The sequence below is a fragment of the Anabrus simplex genome, chromosome 7 (genome assembly GCF_040414725.1).
Source record: "Anabrus simplex isolate iqAnaSimp1 chromosome 7, ASM4041472v1, whole genome shotgun sequence".
NCBI classification, from domain to species: domain Eukaryota; kingdom Metazoa; phylum Arthropoda; class Insecta; order Orthoptera; family Tettigoniidae; genus Anabrus; species Anabrus simplex.
The window spans coordinates 256,240,207-256,258,176 of NC_090271.1; the positions used below are offsets into that span (position 1 = coordinate 256,240,207).

At 38.4% G+C, this 17,970-nt stretch overlaps 1 protein-coding gene across 1 annotated transcript in view; it reads right to left on the minus strand.

The window, feature by feature from the left end:
* Trc8 (TRC8 ring finger protein) overlaps positions 1-17,759 on the minus strand; it is a 37,395-nt gene extending 19,636 nt beyond the window's left edge. The window contains exon 1 of the mRNA XM_067151665.2: positions 17,334-17,759. Within this exon, the coding sequence (XP_067007766.1) occupies positions 17,334-17,604 (271 nt within the window). The 5' untranslated portion in view covers positions 17,605-17,759. The remainder of the gene's footprint in view (positions 1-17,333) is intronic.
* Between the last annotated feature and the right edge of the window lie 211 nt (positions 17,760-17,970).

Below are 17,970 nucleotides of genomic sequence, written 5' to 3' on the forward strand. Positions count from 1 at the left end.
TGAAATGGTAGTTTAGGGGAAGGCCCAAAATTTAATTCTCAAATATTGTTGTTATTAGTAGTCCTTTCTTGATGAAAATCGGTATGCAAAGTCAGGAAATAAGTTGCTATATTCTAGGCTGTAAATTATTTTATTCACGCTGAGTGAAATGGTAGTTTAAGGGAAGGCCTAAAATGTAATTCTCGAATATTTCTTATTAGAGGTGTAATCGATGAATGCTACATAACTAAGGTTATATAGTATTAAATTTCCTATTATTCATGTCTTATACATTGTTACTGTACTGGCTATGATCACAAAGATATTCATGAATTTGGATTTTTGTTACTAAGTCCATATCAGCGCCGAGTAACGAGAAAATGGGTAAACAGTATTTAATGAAAATCGGTATGTAAAGTCGGAGAATAAGAAACTACAGTTTATGGTATAAAATATTTTACAAATCACAGAGTCAAAAGAAAACTAAATGTGAAGGCCTACAATATAGAAAGCTCATAACATTGATCAACAATAACATTACATTGACCATTGTTTGTCGTGATGTGCTTTGTGTCTTCTGTTGCCCCTCATCTCCGGTAGATAGGATTACTGCTGCGTACAGAGTATTTTTTATGTGATTTACGTTGCACCGACATAGATAGGTTTTTATGGCGACGATGGGATACGAAAGGGCTAGGAGTGCCTTAGGCCTTAATTAAGGTACAGGCCCAGCATTTGACTGGTGTGAAAGTGGGAAACTACGGAATACCATCTTCAGCGCTGCCGACAATGGGGTTCGAATCCACTATCTCTCGGATGCAAGCTCACAGCTGCGCACCGCTAACCACACCGTCAACTCGCCCAGTCGTACAGAGTGTATAAGCCTGTCTGAATATTGATGGGAAGTAGCTGGGGAGTTAGATAACTCTTCTTTAGCATGCCATTCCCCTGGTTTATAAATTTGCTGATACTACTGGTGCGTAACACACTGGATCATCATAGCATTCGGGCTATTCAATCCCTACTCTGAGGCACTGATTGGAATGAACAGTGTGCATATTTAGCGGAATAATGGCAGATGAGTGTTCATGGCAATCTGCGGCCTGGTGATCCCAGCTCTGGAACTTTGGACTATTAGATTGGCACCGCAATCTAATCTAACCGCAGCACTGTTCGCTAAAAGTGATAAAACGTGCGGCTTTCCATTTGATCGAGTATTTTATATGAAAGCATTGCTTTTAATCGCTACATTCATACTTACGTTTTTGTAATGACCTACGTTGATTTCAGGTTAGGAAAACCACAAAGTCAGTCTTTCTGAGAATCCCGTAGCGAAGCACGGGTACATCAGCTAGTATTTAAATAAAAGGTAGAATGGATTAGAAGAGGAAGCAATCAATGTCAGGATGAGGAAGTTAGACCAGGCATACCAAATGACAAAGAATATCTATAATAAAAAGACTATGCGTATAGGGGCCAAGTTCCGACACTACAACACAGTTGTAAAACCTGAGGGATTATATGCGTTTGAAACTTTGACCTTAAGTAGTAAAGGTCAAGTTGACCGGCTGGAAAAAAGAGAGCGCAGGATACTAAGAAAAATACTAGGTAATATGTGGGTTGATAGAACCTCTCACAGCGTCAATTAAGAATGGCTATTATTTTACCGTCATCTCTTGAGGATGACTGATGATCGACTAACAAAAAGAATATGGAATTTTATTCAATCTAAGGCAACAAGGACGAGATGGTTCCAGGAATGCAAAAAAGATCTGAGGCAGATTGGTATTTTAGACCAAGAAATTCATGACAGGAACGCATTCAGAAGATTGGTGAACAACTATCAAGGTTTCAAAATGGCATCAACTTCCAGAAGACGGAAAAAGACCTTTGTCTGAAGAGCATAAACAGGCACTTGACGCTGGGCTCAGAAGATACTGGCAGGAAGTCAAAGCCGGAACAAGAACAAGACCTAGACACTAAAATGAAGTTGGTTGTTATCACGCAGTCCATAGAGGCTCAACTCGATGTTTAAAAAAAAAAGGCATTTCTTTACAAAATCACATACCTATGAAATATAGGCTAATGATTTATTTAAATCCAAGCTTATCTAGAGATAACTATTTTCAATGAGGACTTGTTAATAGGATTTCACCATTGAAATATTTGATCTTAGAAAAAAGAAACTGTCAATAGTAACCTTTGGTAAGTAGAGAAAGATTAAGTATGGAACTGATATATTGTAATTCTATTCTTAATGCATGCCTAATTCAACACTCAATATTCTAAAATAATATATCCATGCAGTTTAATAAACAATTTATTCTCAACCATTACTAACAATATGGAAAAGAAACTCATCCACATGATGATGTACAGTATAGTCATAATTATAACTAAATAAACTGGTTCCTTTTATGAACTAGCAAAAAAGCAAAACTTCTTACTTGATATAGCCTATCTTGTCACTACCATTTACTCCTGGTAGTATAAATTAACATACACTGATGAGCAACCAAATCAGAGATACATGGCTAGTTGCAGGTAGCACCCCATTTCAGCCTAACAATAATATCAATGTAGCGTGACAGGGACTCCACAAGATACAGGATGTATGGGAAGTTATACTATTCTATGACCATTGCAAAGCCTCTTCTAAAGCAAAGACATTGTTTGGAGCAGGGTCATTGGTGTACATCTCTCTCAAAAGCAACCTAGATGTGCTCAATAGGACTGAGGTCAGCAGATCTTAGGGACTGGGCAAGAATCCTTGCGTCTATGGAGTGTTCATTGAACCAATAAACCACAATTCAAGAACTACTGGACGGTGCATTGTCTTACTCTATGAACAGGTCTCCTGCAGTGTGCTCTAGGTGAACAAATGGGTGGACATGATTTGACAGCATGTTCCTGTATCGTTTGCAGGTAAGGGACATCGTCAGATGAACCAGGGGTGCCATTTCATCCCATGTGAACAGTTCCATACCATGATGCAACCACCTTCGGCCTGAACTCTGAACTGTACTCAGCTGACAAGAGAATCCATTGCCTTGAGTGCTTAGCGAGGCACTCGTACCTTACATGTAATTAATCTCACAATAGAACCGTGCTGAGATGATATATTAAAATTATTGTATTGAATAGGTGGTTGTAAATAAAGAATTTTATAATTTTAATAAAGCACTCGTACCTTGCCATTGGTGTGTACAAACTGGAACCATGTCTCGTTTGTCCAGGTGATCTTTCTCTATACTTTTGAGAATAAAATGGAGGTGTTCTGTGCCATTCTTTGTGCTTTGTGACATGCAATAAGCAGTGGTACCCAAGTGGAACGTATTCCGTACCTCATTACGAGAAAGTCTTATGGCTACTCACACTCTGTTATTATTTAGCACTGAATTCACAAGTAATATGTTGCACTGTGATCTGTCTATCCGCTTTTACCATCCACGTCAGTCAATAGTGACCCACATCAACATGGCAGTTGACCCTGGCGACAGTTACTCTGGACACGGTGGTCCATGGAAGGCCCACTGACTGCACAACTTTGGAGATGGAATAACCCACATGTAGGAAATCGACAATCTGGCTGGGATCACACATGCTGAGATCTTGTGCTCACCTGTTACTCACACAGCCAGGAGGAGGTCAGATGACATCACAGTCATGTACCACGCAAAACCATTACATTCGCTGGGTTGACCACAGAGTCATCTCTAATTCAATCGTTCATCAGCGTACATACATCTTCATTATAATAATAAATAATCTTTGTGATTGGTTTTACGACCCACCAACTACTTTCGTGGTTTTTTTATAGGCGCTGAGATGCCAAAATTTTGTCCCGTAGGAGTGATTTGGTAAATCTACCGACATGAGGTTAGGTATTTGTTTCAGCACCTTCAGATGCCACCGGACTGAGCCACGATCAAACCTGCCGACTTAAGAGTTAGAGGGCTAGTGCTCTACCTCTTCATTATAGACTGTGATGCCTTTGGCATTCAGTCTGCAAGCCTTCGTGAAATAACTAAATACCTCAACAATCCTCTATTTGTAACTGGCTCTGTGACGTCATTTATTTCAATACCTCCTATCTTTAAATCATTAAAAAATGACTATTGACCCTTGGTTTAACTCTACTTCTTTTACCCTCCACAATCAAGTCCATTATTCCTCCGGGCAACCTATTCTCCTCCTTTGTCTCACATGACCCAACCACCGAAGCCAGTCTAGGAGTACAGCTTCATACATCAAGTTAATTTCTAACAGTTTTTATCTCCTCATTCTGAGTAACATCCTGTCATTGTTCCCACCTGTTTGTATTAGCAATCATTCTCATTACTTTCATGTCTGTTACTTCTAATTTACTCGAATCTTATCGAATAAGATATGTCTAGTACAGCCAGCTTTCATTCCCGTACAACAAAGTCTGTCTAAAAACAGATCGGTCTAAAGATAGTTTTGTTCATTCTTGTAGAATACTACTGATCACAACTGCAAGCTCACTACATTAGCTCAGTAACACCTTGATTCACTTTCACTTGGCCTACTCCCATCCTGGGAGAATACACATGCTAAATACTGTATCGTACTTGAAATGATATACCCATTCCAGTAGAGTAATCTCAAAATTAAATTAAAATCAGTATATAAGTCTATTTATATTTAGAGTTCAGGCCATACCAAGAAAAACCTTTGTGAGAAGATAAGCAAAAAAAAAAAAAAAAAAAACTACCAGGAAAGACATTCCAGGACTCATTAATGAACAAGTGGAGTCTACTGTACATGTGAAATTTACAGAAGATAGAAGTATTTAGTAATGTCGGTCCTGTGGTCTAGGGTTAGCATGCCTGCCTCTCACCAGAGGCCTTTGGTTCGATTCCCAGTTAGGTCAGGGACTTCTACCTGTATTTGAAGGCTGGTTCGAGGTACACTCAGCCCACGTAATTTACAATTGAGGAGCTATCTGATGGTGAGATCACAACCCCGGTCTAGAAAGCCAAGAATAATGTTCAAGAGGATTTGTTGCACTGATTATGCATCACTTTGTAATCTGCAGGTCGTCGGGCCAAGCAGTGATCGCTTGGTAGGCCAAGGCCCTTCAGGGCTGTAGTTCCACAGGATTGGTTGTTTGTTTAGAAGTATTTAGTCAGAAGTATGTAAAGCTAGTTTGACACAAGGACGATGTCCATGCAGAGGCAATCAATCAATCAATCAATCAATCAATCAATCAATCAATCAATCAATCACTACTGATCTGCATTTAGGGCAGTCGCCCGAACTCCCCTTCCTGTAAATGAATATTTGCCTGAATTTGTCCTCTTGAATTCCAACTTTATCTTCATACTGTGTTCTTTTCTATTTTAAAAAACCACTCAACCTTATTCTTCTACTAATGTCATTCCAAGCCATCTCTCCACTGACAGCTCGGAACATACCACCTAAACAAAGATATCTGTAGCTGATGATATTTATAACAGAACAAAATATGTAGTACTATTAATTTGTGAACTTAAGACACACAACATATTGTACTGATAAGGTAGAACAATAAATGCTGTCAATTTGTTAAATTACATACCACTTAATCGAGCAGCTCATCTCCTTTCTCCCAAGTCTCCCCAGCCCAAAGTTTACAGCATTTCGTAACACTACTATTTTGTCGCAAATCACCCAGAACAAATCAAGCTGTTTTTCTTTGGATTTTTTCCAGTTCTTGAATCAAGTAATTGTAGTGAGGGTCCCATACTCTGGAACCCTACTCTAGTTGGGGTCTTACCAGAGACTTTTGCCTCTGCTTTACGTTCTTACTACAACTTCTAAATACCCTCATAACCATGTGCAGAGATCTGTATCCTTTATTTAGAATCTCATTTATGTGATTACCCCAATGAAGATCTTTTTTATATTAACACCTAGGTACTTACAGTGATCCCTATAAGGAACTTTCACCCCATCAATGCAGTAATTAAAACTGAGAGGACTTTTCCTATTAGTGAAACTCACAACCTGACTTTTAACCCCATTTGTCATCATACCATTACCTACTGCCCGTCTCACAACATTGTCGAGGTCTTTTTGCAGTTGCTCACAATCTTGTAACTTATTTATTACTCTATATGGAATAACATCATCATTATCTCTGATTCCACCAGTTCTTTTTTATTTTCCAATTTGCTTTACGTTGCACCGACACAGACAGGTCTTATGGTGACAATGAGATAGGATAGGAAGCGGCTGTGGCATTAATTAAGGTACATCCCCAGCATTTGCCTCGTCTGAAAATGGGAAACCACAGAAAACCATCTTCAAGGCTGCCAACAATGTGGTTCGAACCCACTATCTCCTGGATGCAAGCTCACAGCTGCGCGCCACTAAACGCACGGACAACTCACCCGGTATTCCAGTTCTTTACACATGACATTTCTATATATATATATATATTCTATAAATATATAAAAAAGTATAAAGGTACAATAATACAGTCTTGAGGAATTCCCCTCTTAATGATTACAGGATCAGATAATGCTTCACCTACTCTTAATTCTCTGAGTCCTATTTTCTAGAAATATAGCCACGTATTCCATCACTCTTTTGTCTAGTCCAAACTGCATTCATTTTTGTCAGGACCCAGCCTCCTATGATCCACCCTATCAAATGCCTAGATAGATCAATCGCCATACAGTCCGTTTGACCTTCTGAATCCAAGATATCTGCTATATCTTGCTGGAATCCTACAAGTTGAGATTCAGTGGAATAACCTTCCCTAAACCTGAACTGCCTTCTATTGAACCAGTTATTCATTTTACAATCATGTCTAATATAATCAGAAAAACTGCTTTCCCAAAGTATACATGCAACACACTGCAAAGTGACTGGCTTATAATTTTTAGCTTTATGTCTATCACCCTTTCCTTTATACACAAGGGCAACTCTCCAGTCATTTGGTATAGCTCCTTTGGGCAAACAGTAACCAAAATAAGTACTTCAGGTATGGTACTACATCCCAATCCATTGTCTTTATACATATCCCCAGAAATTGTATCAATTTGCTTTTCTAGTTTTTAACTTTTGTATCTTATTGTAAATGTCTTTGTTATCATAGGTAAATATCAATACTTTGTTAGTATTAGTCAGCTCCTCTACCTGGACATTTTCCTTGTATCCAACAATCTTTAAATACTGCTGACTGAATACTTCTGCCTTCTGTACATCCTCCCATACACACTCCACTTGTTCTTTAATGATTTCTGGAATGTCCTTCTTGGAACCTGTTTCTGCCTAAAAATAACTTATACATACCCTTCCATTATTCACTAAAATTTGTATGACTGCCAATTATGCTTGCCATCATGTTATCCTTAGCTGACTTCTTTGCCAGATTCAACTTTCTAGTAAGTTCCTTCAATTTCTCCTTACTTCCACACAACCATTTCTAACTATTTCTTTACAACCCACACCTCCTTCTTAGTCTCTTTACTTTTCTGTTATAATATAGTGGGTCTTTACCACCTCTAAAGGTACATACCTGTTTTCACATTCCTCAACAATAACTTTAAACCAATCCCATAGTTTGTTTACATTTTTATATACCGTTTTCCACCAAGCATAATTGCTTTTTAAAAACTCCCTCACATCTGTCTTATCAGTCATCAGATCTTCCTTTCTATCACGTTTATTTTCAACTACAACAAAACCAGCTTTGTGTTCACTAATACCATGTGTTACTTCAGTTTCTCTACAGAGCTCATCTGGTTTTACCAGCACCACGTCCAGAATATTCGTCCCTCTAGTTTGTGTCATCACTTTCTGATTCAGCTGTCTTTTCCAGATTAACTTATTTGCCATTTGTTTTGGTCACGTTTCCTATCATTCGCATTTTCTTCCTAATTGACATTTGTCTAAATTGAGAACACCTGCTACAATTACCTTCCTTTCCATATAATTTCTCACCTGATTATCTTACCAAACAATTCAGAATCAGTGCCTGAGCCACCCTTTCCAGGTCTGTACACTCCAAAAACATCAAGTTGCCTACTATTTTTAGAGATGAGCCTTACAATTAGAATTTCACGTTTGACACCTTTAACATTTTCGTAGCTTATAAATTCTTCTTTCATTCCTATCCAATCTCTATGATAAATATTCCAGTTCCATGAGAAAATTTCTGCAACCATTATATCATTTCTCAGCCATGATTCAACTCGTATTACAATATCCGGTTAAGTATATATCTATTAAATTAATTCTATTTCTTTCTTTTCAATACCCTTACTTCTACAGTTCAACACTAACATTTTTATGTCATCCCTACTTGACTTCCAGATTCCTGTACCCTTATCCACTCCATTTTTCTTAATGTACCTTCCTATTACCCTTCTAAACCAATTTCCTATCTTATATGTATCTCCGCAGTTCAAGTGAAGGCCATCTGAGCGCAGATCCCTATCCCCTATCCACCCATTAGGATCTAGAAATCTCGCTCCCAGTTTCCCCTCATACCCAGTCCATTGTCTCATTTAAATCTCCAGTCACCTTCCCGTCAGTATCCCTCTTACACAGTATTCCACTGATAACAATCTCCGCTTTCTTAAACTTCATGTGTGCTGCATTTACCAGATTCCACACATCCCTAACTATGTTGGTACCGGTACTCATACCTGCTTGCCTTACGTTGTTGGTACCAATGTGAAACACTTACCATCTTCTCCTTTCGCTCCTCCTTCTCTTCTACTTTCCTCACTATTGGCCTTAACCTAATTCCTGGATAACACTCTACCCTGGTCCCTTTCTTTCACAAACTTTCCCCATATGTCTGACAATGAAATCCCCCATGACCAGAGCCTTGACCCTCCCCACCTCATTTGATCCTCTCCCCTCCTGGTGTCCCCTATCTGTCCTGATGGCTGCAGAAGCTACTTCCTCCTCCTTTTTCTCCCTCCCAAGAACCTGTTCCCCCTTTCCTTTCCTATCCTCTACATTTTCCTTTCCTCCTACCTCCACACTCCTCAGTACAGTTTCCTGTTCGTCACCTTCCCTTTGTTGGTTCTAACTGTAGTGACTCATACCGATTTCTCACAGACACCTGTCCTGAAATCTACTCCTGAATAGGGCCCTTAACCTGCAATATCAGTTCCCTTTAAAAATTTGACCACCTGTCTTCTACAATTCCCCCCCTTTCCTTCCCATTCTTTTGTACACCTACCATATCCCATACATTATTTGAGGAAACCCTACCTTCCTTCCTGTCATCTGAGAGAATCCTAATTATCTCCCTCAAACTCTCCAACTCCTCCCTCATACTTCTTAATGCCTGGCCACACCCACAGTTCCTACGCCTACATTCCTTAGCCATTCTTTATGGGATAATAAGAAAGGCAAAGATAAAATAACTTATTACATGCAAAAAAATGAAGGAAAGAAATATAAGCTAGGATAGGAAACAAAGATCACATGACAATAAGGTAATTAATATACTAACTGCACTACAATACTACTTAATCGTATAATATTTACCTAAAAAGCCCTAACAGAATGAAAACTGCTGTTAATTACTGAATATTGAAAGGAATACAAAAGAATTACACAATTCTAAACTGCAGTTAAGCCTATCGTAATTACAACAGAATTATAGTAAGAGCCAAGTTTTTAGAGAGATATTTCTCCTACTACACAAATCTACATAAATATTTCACAATAATTGTACCGAGAGGTACACCTCAATGCCGTGCATTCCAAATTAGCACCTAGAATAAACTCCCCTATCAAACAAAAGTGGAAACTACTACAGTAGGAACTTATAACTTTAATCAGAAGATGTCATCACTGAAGAATCTAGTAATTGTTTTGTTGTGAAGTTTCCTAAACTGACTGAATTTCTCCTTGTTTTGTTTGCCACACATCAAGAAGTTTGGACATTCTTCCATAGATGACACTACCAAAAAACTATGATCGTGCACCCTGGTGCGAGGTGTAAGAAATTATAATTTAAAGAAGTTTTGTATTTCTAGGTTTTTGTAATTGATTGATGTTCATTTATTTTTGGATTGGCAATATTTCCTTTTTCTTTCTGCCAGTTTTGAACCTGACCAATGAAAATTTCTGTAATTAATTTTCAACCTATCACAGGCTTCTTGTTCGATTTTGAGTGTTACTTTTGAATTCAACCAATAAAATTAAGAGGGTGCGGCTGATTTAGTCTTGAATGATCTCGAACCTTCCCTGAGGGTTTATAACCTGCGGCTTTTCACGTTTCTTGGCCAACTGATCGTCGTCTATCAGAGTGTGTGTGCATAAGCAGGAGGCGGACAGCCTCTTTCGTCGGCAGCAGAACATCTATAAGGTAATGGCCACATAAACTACATCTTTCTTGTTGTAACTACCTCTGCAGATTATTCCAAGGGGAAGGTCCGAATCTTTAACCATGTAACCTACGTTTCTAAAATGTAACTTTCTTCCGGCTAGTGTAAAACTTCATAAAACCTTTAACTGTAAATCGGGAATAGAGAGTGAATTACCCTCTTGAGCTCCCCTTCATCTTGGTTTGAGGTGACTACGTTTTGTACCTGTTTTTCCTTCTGTAATGTGTTAAAGTAATTTCTATATGAGTCACCTCAGTAGTGTGGAAATAGCCTCTGTTTCATCGGCCTAGAGCCCTTTAAGTTTTTAAGTTTTCATTATCTTGGAGCGCAGTGCACGCCTCTATTCCTTTTGTGTTTGGGCCAGGTATTTAACCTGTTCTTTTCCATGTAGGCCCCGTAGGTTGGGTATTATATACCCCTGTAAAAATAAGTTCAATTTGTAAATGGTGGTTTGAGAGACCAGAGATTGATGTAATGATGCCTTGAGTAGGCAGTAAGAAACTGAGAGCCTGTTAGCTCTTTTTCAAGTTGTGTAATTGTAACGAGTGCCCCTGAAAGGCTACATATTGTATTTTGGGAGCAAGTGCTCTTGATCTGGGGGATTTCTGCCCTTGACTTAATGGGTCCCAATTTTTAAATTAAATTGTGTAAACTGGATCCGGTATCTCCAGAAGTATAAAACTAGGGGCTTGAAGCCCATAATCTGTAAATATCAATAATCTTGGTTTTTCCCAATCTTGTTTAATGATTGCTATTTGTACCTGTAATATTGTTATGAAAAAGATTGTTAAGTTTGTTTTCGGAAAAGAAATATAATCTTCTAAAGTTTTAACTCAATTTTTGACATTGCAGTTAGACCCATTCAAGCTCGCACCTTCTTTCACCTCTGCGTTCCACAGACACCCCGAAACAACAATAAAATAAGCATGCTAATTTCTAATAAAATAACTAGGCCTACAGTACAATAATTATAAACTGTGTTCAAATGTATACTAATTACAGTAAGTTATTACTAAGTGCAAACAGAAATGAAAATTGCAATTAACATTCGAAATTTCCAACAACTACTTAAGTATTACCAACAAAGCCAAATGCGTTGACGGATTATTATTACTCTTACTTTACCCTACGATGCTCTATTAGAAATGAAAACTACCGTTTAGTTAGATGCTGAAATATCGAGAGGGTTACCGAACATAAGGATACACACAAATATAGCAGTCAGGATACTATATAACATACGGTAATATTGACACTACAATTCTCAACTGAAATGTGGTTATGTGTTATTACAGCTAGTAGAATACCTACTATTATTTTCCCTACTATGCAGGACGGAGATTAAAACTGTCCTTAAATGCGGGTAAATAAGAGGATATCTACAATACTTTCTCAAAAACTTCTGTCAAAACTAGCAAGGTACTATGATGATAAAAGATATTTACAAAAAGATACAAAAGTTGAAAGATAACAAGGCAGCTGCAATTGACAAGATTTCTGGGGATATACTAAAGGCAATGAGTTGAGATACATTCCCATACCTGAAGAACTTATCTGATTACTATTTGCTTGAAAGAGCTATACCAAATGAATGGAGAGCTGCAATAATAGCCCCAGTGTACAAAGGAAAGGGTGATAAACCTAAAGTAGATTATTACAGGTCAGTCAGCTTGACAGGTTGATTATATGAGAGACGATTGTGAAATTTTTACAACCTGTTTTACGTCGCACCAACACAGACATATCTTATGGCGATGATGGGATACGAAAGGGCTAGGAGTGGGACTGAAGTGGCCGTGGTCTTAATCGTTTGTAAAATTACTAACTTGTTTGACAGAAAGGAGCCCATGTTCAGGAAAGGTTATTCCAGTGAAGCTCAACTTACAGGATTCCAGGAAGATATTTTAGATTCATTAGGTCAAATGGACTGCGCCAATATTGATCTATCCAAGACTTTTGATAGAGTAGGCCATAGAAGACTACTGACAAAAATGAGGGCTACTGAATGAGATAAAAGTGTGACTGAATAGGTGACTAAATTTCTAGAAAATAGAACTCAAGAAGTGAAGCATTATCTGATCCTGGAATGCTTAAAAGGGAGGTTCCACAAGGCAGTATTATTGCTTGCTTGTTGTTTAAAGGGGCCTAACATGAACAAATATAGGATACGAGTAAAGAACTACAATCACAAATAATGCTTTTGTGTGGATGTTACACTGAATAGAATAATGAGTACGTTATATGATTGTGACTGCAATAAGACCTCGACAATGTTGCAAGATGGATAGCAAACAATGGCATGATGGTAAATGGGGTGAAAAAAGTCAGACTTGAAGTTTCGCCAACAGTAAAAGTTTTCTCAGTTTTAATTATTGTATAGATGGAGTGAATGTACCTCATGGGAAACATTATAAGTACTTACGTACATTTATATGTTCAGTAAATTTCCAATTTCTTTGCACTCATAAGAAAAAAGGCTTGGAAAACAACAGACAGGGAATCTGCCATCTGGGTAACTGCCCTAAATCCAGATCAGTAGTGACCAGGGGCGGCGTGTGGTATTGTTGGAGTGTTGCACAACTCCCAGTAACTTTGCACTTCATTTGTCGTCTTTTCTTCTGATGTTTTAGTTTAATAAACCTAACATGTATTCGAGAACATGTTAAAATCGTCTTTGGTCGTTCGCTGTACTAATGCTTCGTAACGGACCAATAAACACCGCTGGCTTCGAATCAGACTCAGGGGGTTTGCTTTCCTACAGCAACTCCATAGCGGACAGCGCGCTGCCATGTACCTCAGCAGGGACAAGCCTAAGCCTGTATAGCATCCAGTAGCATGCTCGCCAGTATCGTTCTCAGGGAGCTGCAGGAGCCTAGTAAGTCTCCTATTGAGAAACAGTTCCAAATGTCCCCATTAGATTGCGCCATACTGCAGAGATTACTTCATTCCTACTTTCTCTTCTCTCGCAAAGGTAATTTCATTTCCATTTTTTAAATTTACAATTTTTTGCTTTACGTTGTACCGACGCAGACGCAACGATGGGATAGGAGTTGGAAGGAAGCGACCGTGGCTTTGATTAAGGCACAGCCACAGCATTTGCCTGGTGTGAAAATGGGAAACCGCGGAAAACCATCTTCAGAGTTTCCGAGAATGGTGTTCGAACCCACTATCCTCCAAATGCAAGCTCACAGCTACGCGAACCTAACCGCATGGCCAACTTGCTGGGTAATTTCTTGTCCACGCCATGCCAGACCACCCACAATATTACCAACATCTTGCTTCAATGAAAAACAGGAGGGCAAATTTTCAATTAAAGTGAGGCAAAAGTAACTGTGCTCGGCTGAGTGGTTCAGACGGTTGAGGCTCTGGCCTTCTGACCCCAATGTGGCAGGTTCGATCCTGGCTCAGTCCGGTGGTATTTGAAGGTGCTCAAATACGTCAGCCTCGTGTGAGTAGATTTACTGGCATGTAAAAGAACTACTGCGGGGCTAAATTCTGGCACCTTGGCATCTCCAAAAACCGTAAGAAGTCATTAGTGGGACGTAAGCCAACAAACTGGAGAAACTGTAGTTACAGTGTATAATTAGCCTCTTATTTTCTGGGTTGTAACTGCCAGATAATAAAATTTCTTGTTATTTCTGTAAGCTATAAAAATGTGAAACAAAATTTGGTGCAACACCCAGCTTCAGATACCACCAGCCACCACTGGTAGAGACTGACAGATTGATTGATTTATATAAGGAAAGATCTTTATTGGGGTAATCACATTGTAACAAGGTTATAAAGGTTACAAATATCTTCATACGGTTATGAAGGTATTTAGTGGTTGTAGAAAGGATGTAAAGGAGAGGGCATATAAGTCACTGGTACGACCCCAACTACAGAAGGGTACGGCACCAGTGTATGAGACCCTTGCTAGGATTACCTGATACGAGAACTGGGAAAGAGTATGGGTGATTTCCGACAAAAGAAAACGTTATAGATGTTTATTCCCATAGGGAACATGAAATATTTGTCCTGAATGAGTAAATTTATAGTACCAATATAAATGTTTCAAACTTCGGACGGGTTGGTAAGACTTGGGAGCAAGAAGCCAAGCTCAACTAAGTGGTATGTGTAATCTATCAGTTTCATGTCCGTATTGATACTTGGTATTCACAATCACAAAGAATGGGTACCCATTCCTTGTGATTGTGAAATAAGTGGAAATAGTGGAAATAATAATATTAATAATAATAATGTTATTTGCTTTACGTCCAACTAACTACTTTTTAAGGTCTTCGGAGACGCCGAGGTGCCGGAATTTAGTCCCGCAGGAGTTCTTTTACGTGCCAGTAGATCTAATGACACGGGGCAGTCGTATTTGAGCACCTTCAAATACCACCGGACTGAGCCAGGATCGAACCTGCCAAGTTGGGGTTAGAAGGCCAGCGCCTTAAGAGTCTGAGCCACTCAGCCCGGCCATAGTGGAAAGATTGCATGGAATGATTTTTTTGTTAGTGGTTTAATGTGGCACTAACATACTGAAGGTTTTTGGCGGCGCAAGGCTCGGAAAGTTAGTGGTCATGGCCTTAATTAAGGTACAGTCTCGTGTGAAAATGGGGAAATCACAGAAAACCATCTACAGAGCTGCTGATGGTGGGATTCGGACCTACCATCTCCCGAATGCAAGCTCACAGCTACGTGACCGTAACAGCATGGCCAACTTGCTTGGTACAAGTTTGAAGGGAGTTTTTAAAAGTAGAAGAAATTATAACATTACGATCAATTTGGAATTCAGAGGATGAATTGGGGAAAATATTTATTTGTAGAAAGAGGTTTTACGGATTGGAATAATGTGAAATGGTGATATTAGATAAATTTCCAACTTCTTAGAAAGCATTTAAGAAAAGACTATGTAAGTAAATGATAGGGAATCTGCCACAAGGGCTACAACCTTAAATGCAGATCAGTGGTGATTGAAGATTTAATACATCACAATTCTGCCAAATAAAAGGTTATATAAGCCTAATATTGAGGTGAGGTTAGGTTATGATGGCTGTGGAAAGGACAAGGTAATTTTGTTCAAATTATTCTTGTAAGTTACCCAAGATGATATAAGGGCTAATTACAATTCATGAGACATAGTCATTAATACGGTTATACTTTTATTAGAAGAAAGCATTCTAATAGCTTTTCATAAAAAAAAATCAAGGAGTTATTTTATGCTGATCAAAATGGGCACATCCTCGATGTTTATTCCTACCACAAAACACATATCGTTATCATTATTCGATTCCTTCTGGATTCCCTCCACACTTGCTTCAACATTGTGGGTACCCTCATTCTACTAATTATATTGATAATCATGATAATAATGCTATTGGCTTTACGTCCCACTAACTACTTTTATGGTTCCTGCAGTTCTTTTACTTCCGATAAATCTACCGACACGAGGCTGATGTATTTGAGCACCTTCAAACACCACCGGACTGAGCCAGGATCGAACCTGTCAAGTTAGGGTCAGGAGGCCAGAGCCTCAACCGTTTGAGCCACTCAGCCCAGCATAATTTTATTGAGATAGCTTACACATTGGTATATTTCAATAAATATGCCAAAGTAGCCCAAACGGTCACCTTTTACCCAATTTATTCTTCTTAATACTTTGTTTTGATCCAGCACCCTGTCTTGGCTTGTTTCGTTTAAATAACTATAGTAGGCCAACATTAAGTAACCTCTAGGGAGAAAAAAGAAGCAGATGAGTTCTCACAGAGCATCAGTTTTCTAGACCTGGTGTTTCCCTAAGCATCAAAATAAAAAACACTGACTCTCTAAAGTGAGTTGGATGGCGTTATATGATAATGGCTCTTAAACTGAGTGCATGTACCGGTACTGATCACTAAATATAACCTAAGTGATATCAAACCATCAGCCTACTTTGAGGAAATTAATTGTTTTTATGTCGGACCAATTCACACAGGTTTTATGGCGACGATGGGATAGGTTACAGGTCGGTTACAGGCTCAGCATTTTCCTGGTGCAAAAATGAGAAACCATGAAAATCTATATTCAGAACTGCCAACAAATGCAAGCTAACAGCTACACAACCCTAACCGCGCATGAAACACAACTTCAGAGCAAAGTTTACTTCCCTTAATTTACTCTTGATAATACATTTCTGTGTCCACTATTTAAGCCTACTGCAGATAAATTATACTAATTTTCAGGGATGCTTCGGATCACAAGCTACCAGCTGATGTTTTACATGTAATAATAGGCCTACACCAGATAAATACATGAAACTAAAGAAATATAAATGCTTTATAAAAGTGTTACTAAAGTTTATATTATGTTATGCATCTTAATCATGAATTATGTACAGCAGGATGTTCCTTATATGAACTTAACCAAACAGCTTCCACATTACCATGATAATTATCCCAGACATTGAGGATAACCGCAGGCCTAATCCACTTCAGCAAGGGCAAGAAGTACAATTTCTACCAACAACACAAGTCATGATATGTCCCATATATGTTTTGCAAATTCACATATGTAAAGCAGCTGTTAAAGTGTTACACAGCATCAATTCTTACTTGGCATTCCATAAAACTAAAGGAGATGATTATCAAGTATCAAGTTACATTACTACTGCATTTATCTAACTCTTGTGAATTAACATAACTTCTGAGAGCCACGAATTACCACACCACAGCCAGCCAGGTGTACACATTTACTAACCATAGGATATTTCTGTCATCCGTATGCAATAAATTATAAGATCGCTAAAGACAGCAAGTTTATGGCCAGAAAAATGTATTGATATTGTGAACTTACATACTAGAAAGACACTCATTATGGCTTTTTCATGTCACTTTAATGGTTAGTAGTAACTGTCAACCAATGTCATAAATAAAAGTAAGGTAGATACTCTCTAAAGTCATTAAACACAATAATGATGTAATCGCGTATATACATCATAAATATTGATAATCTGGAAGTGGTAAAACTTACCTAAACACGAAAAGATGAACTTAAGGAGAGTAATAAAGAAGACTTTATAGAACTGAGCATCATATTGGGATATGGGTGTAGAATATTCAGGAATGTTCGGAGATTCCAATACCGGTATCGTCGTGTCATCGACATCATACGATGAGTTATCATAATTATTGTCTCCTTGAGGAAGTCCAAGCCCAATTCTTAGCAACTCATCCATGATGAAAAGAGGAGGAACTCTTAAAATGACGTCCACAAAGCTTAATAATTTCATTCGGATAGACATTTGAAACACTAAGGAATTTCAATATTTTTACGATCGACCAAATGTTTAGTGCTGTTACTTCTTTTTTTTTAATGTTATCGTCCTCGAGTCTTACTTCGCAGAGCAATGATCTTGTAAACATAAAAGAAACGGTAAATCAAAACACTAAACAGATGGTGCTGGTGACCATGCACTAATACCAATAGTTGAATATTCGCCACATGGTTGGAGGAAACAAACGAAATACAATTTGCAAGAGAGGAAATTATTATTTCAGCAATTGGCACAACACAGCTATGATGACGCCATCTATAGAAGATATTAATGCTACTGTAACAAACTACAGATATAGTTTATTCTATCGCTAACAGATAGCGAATGCAGCAA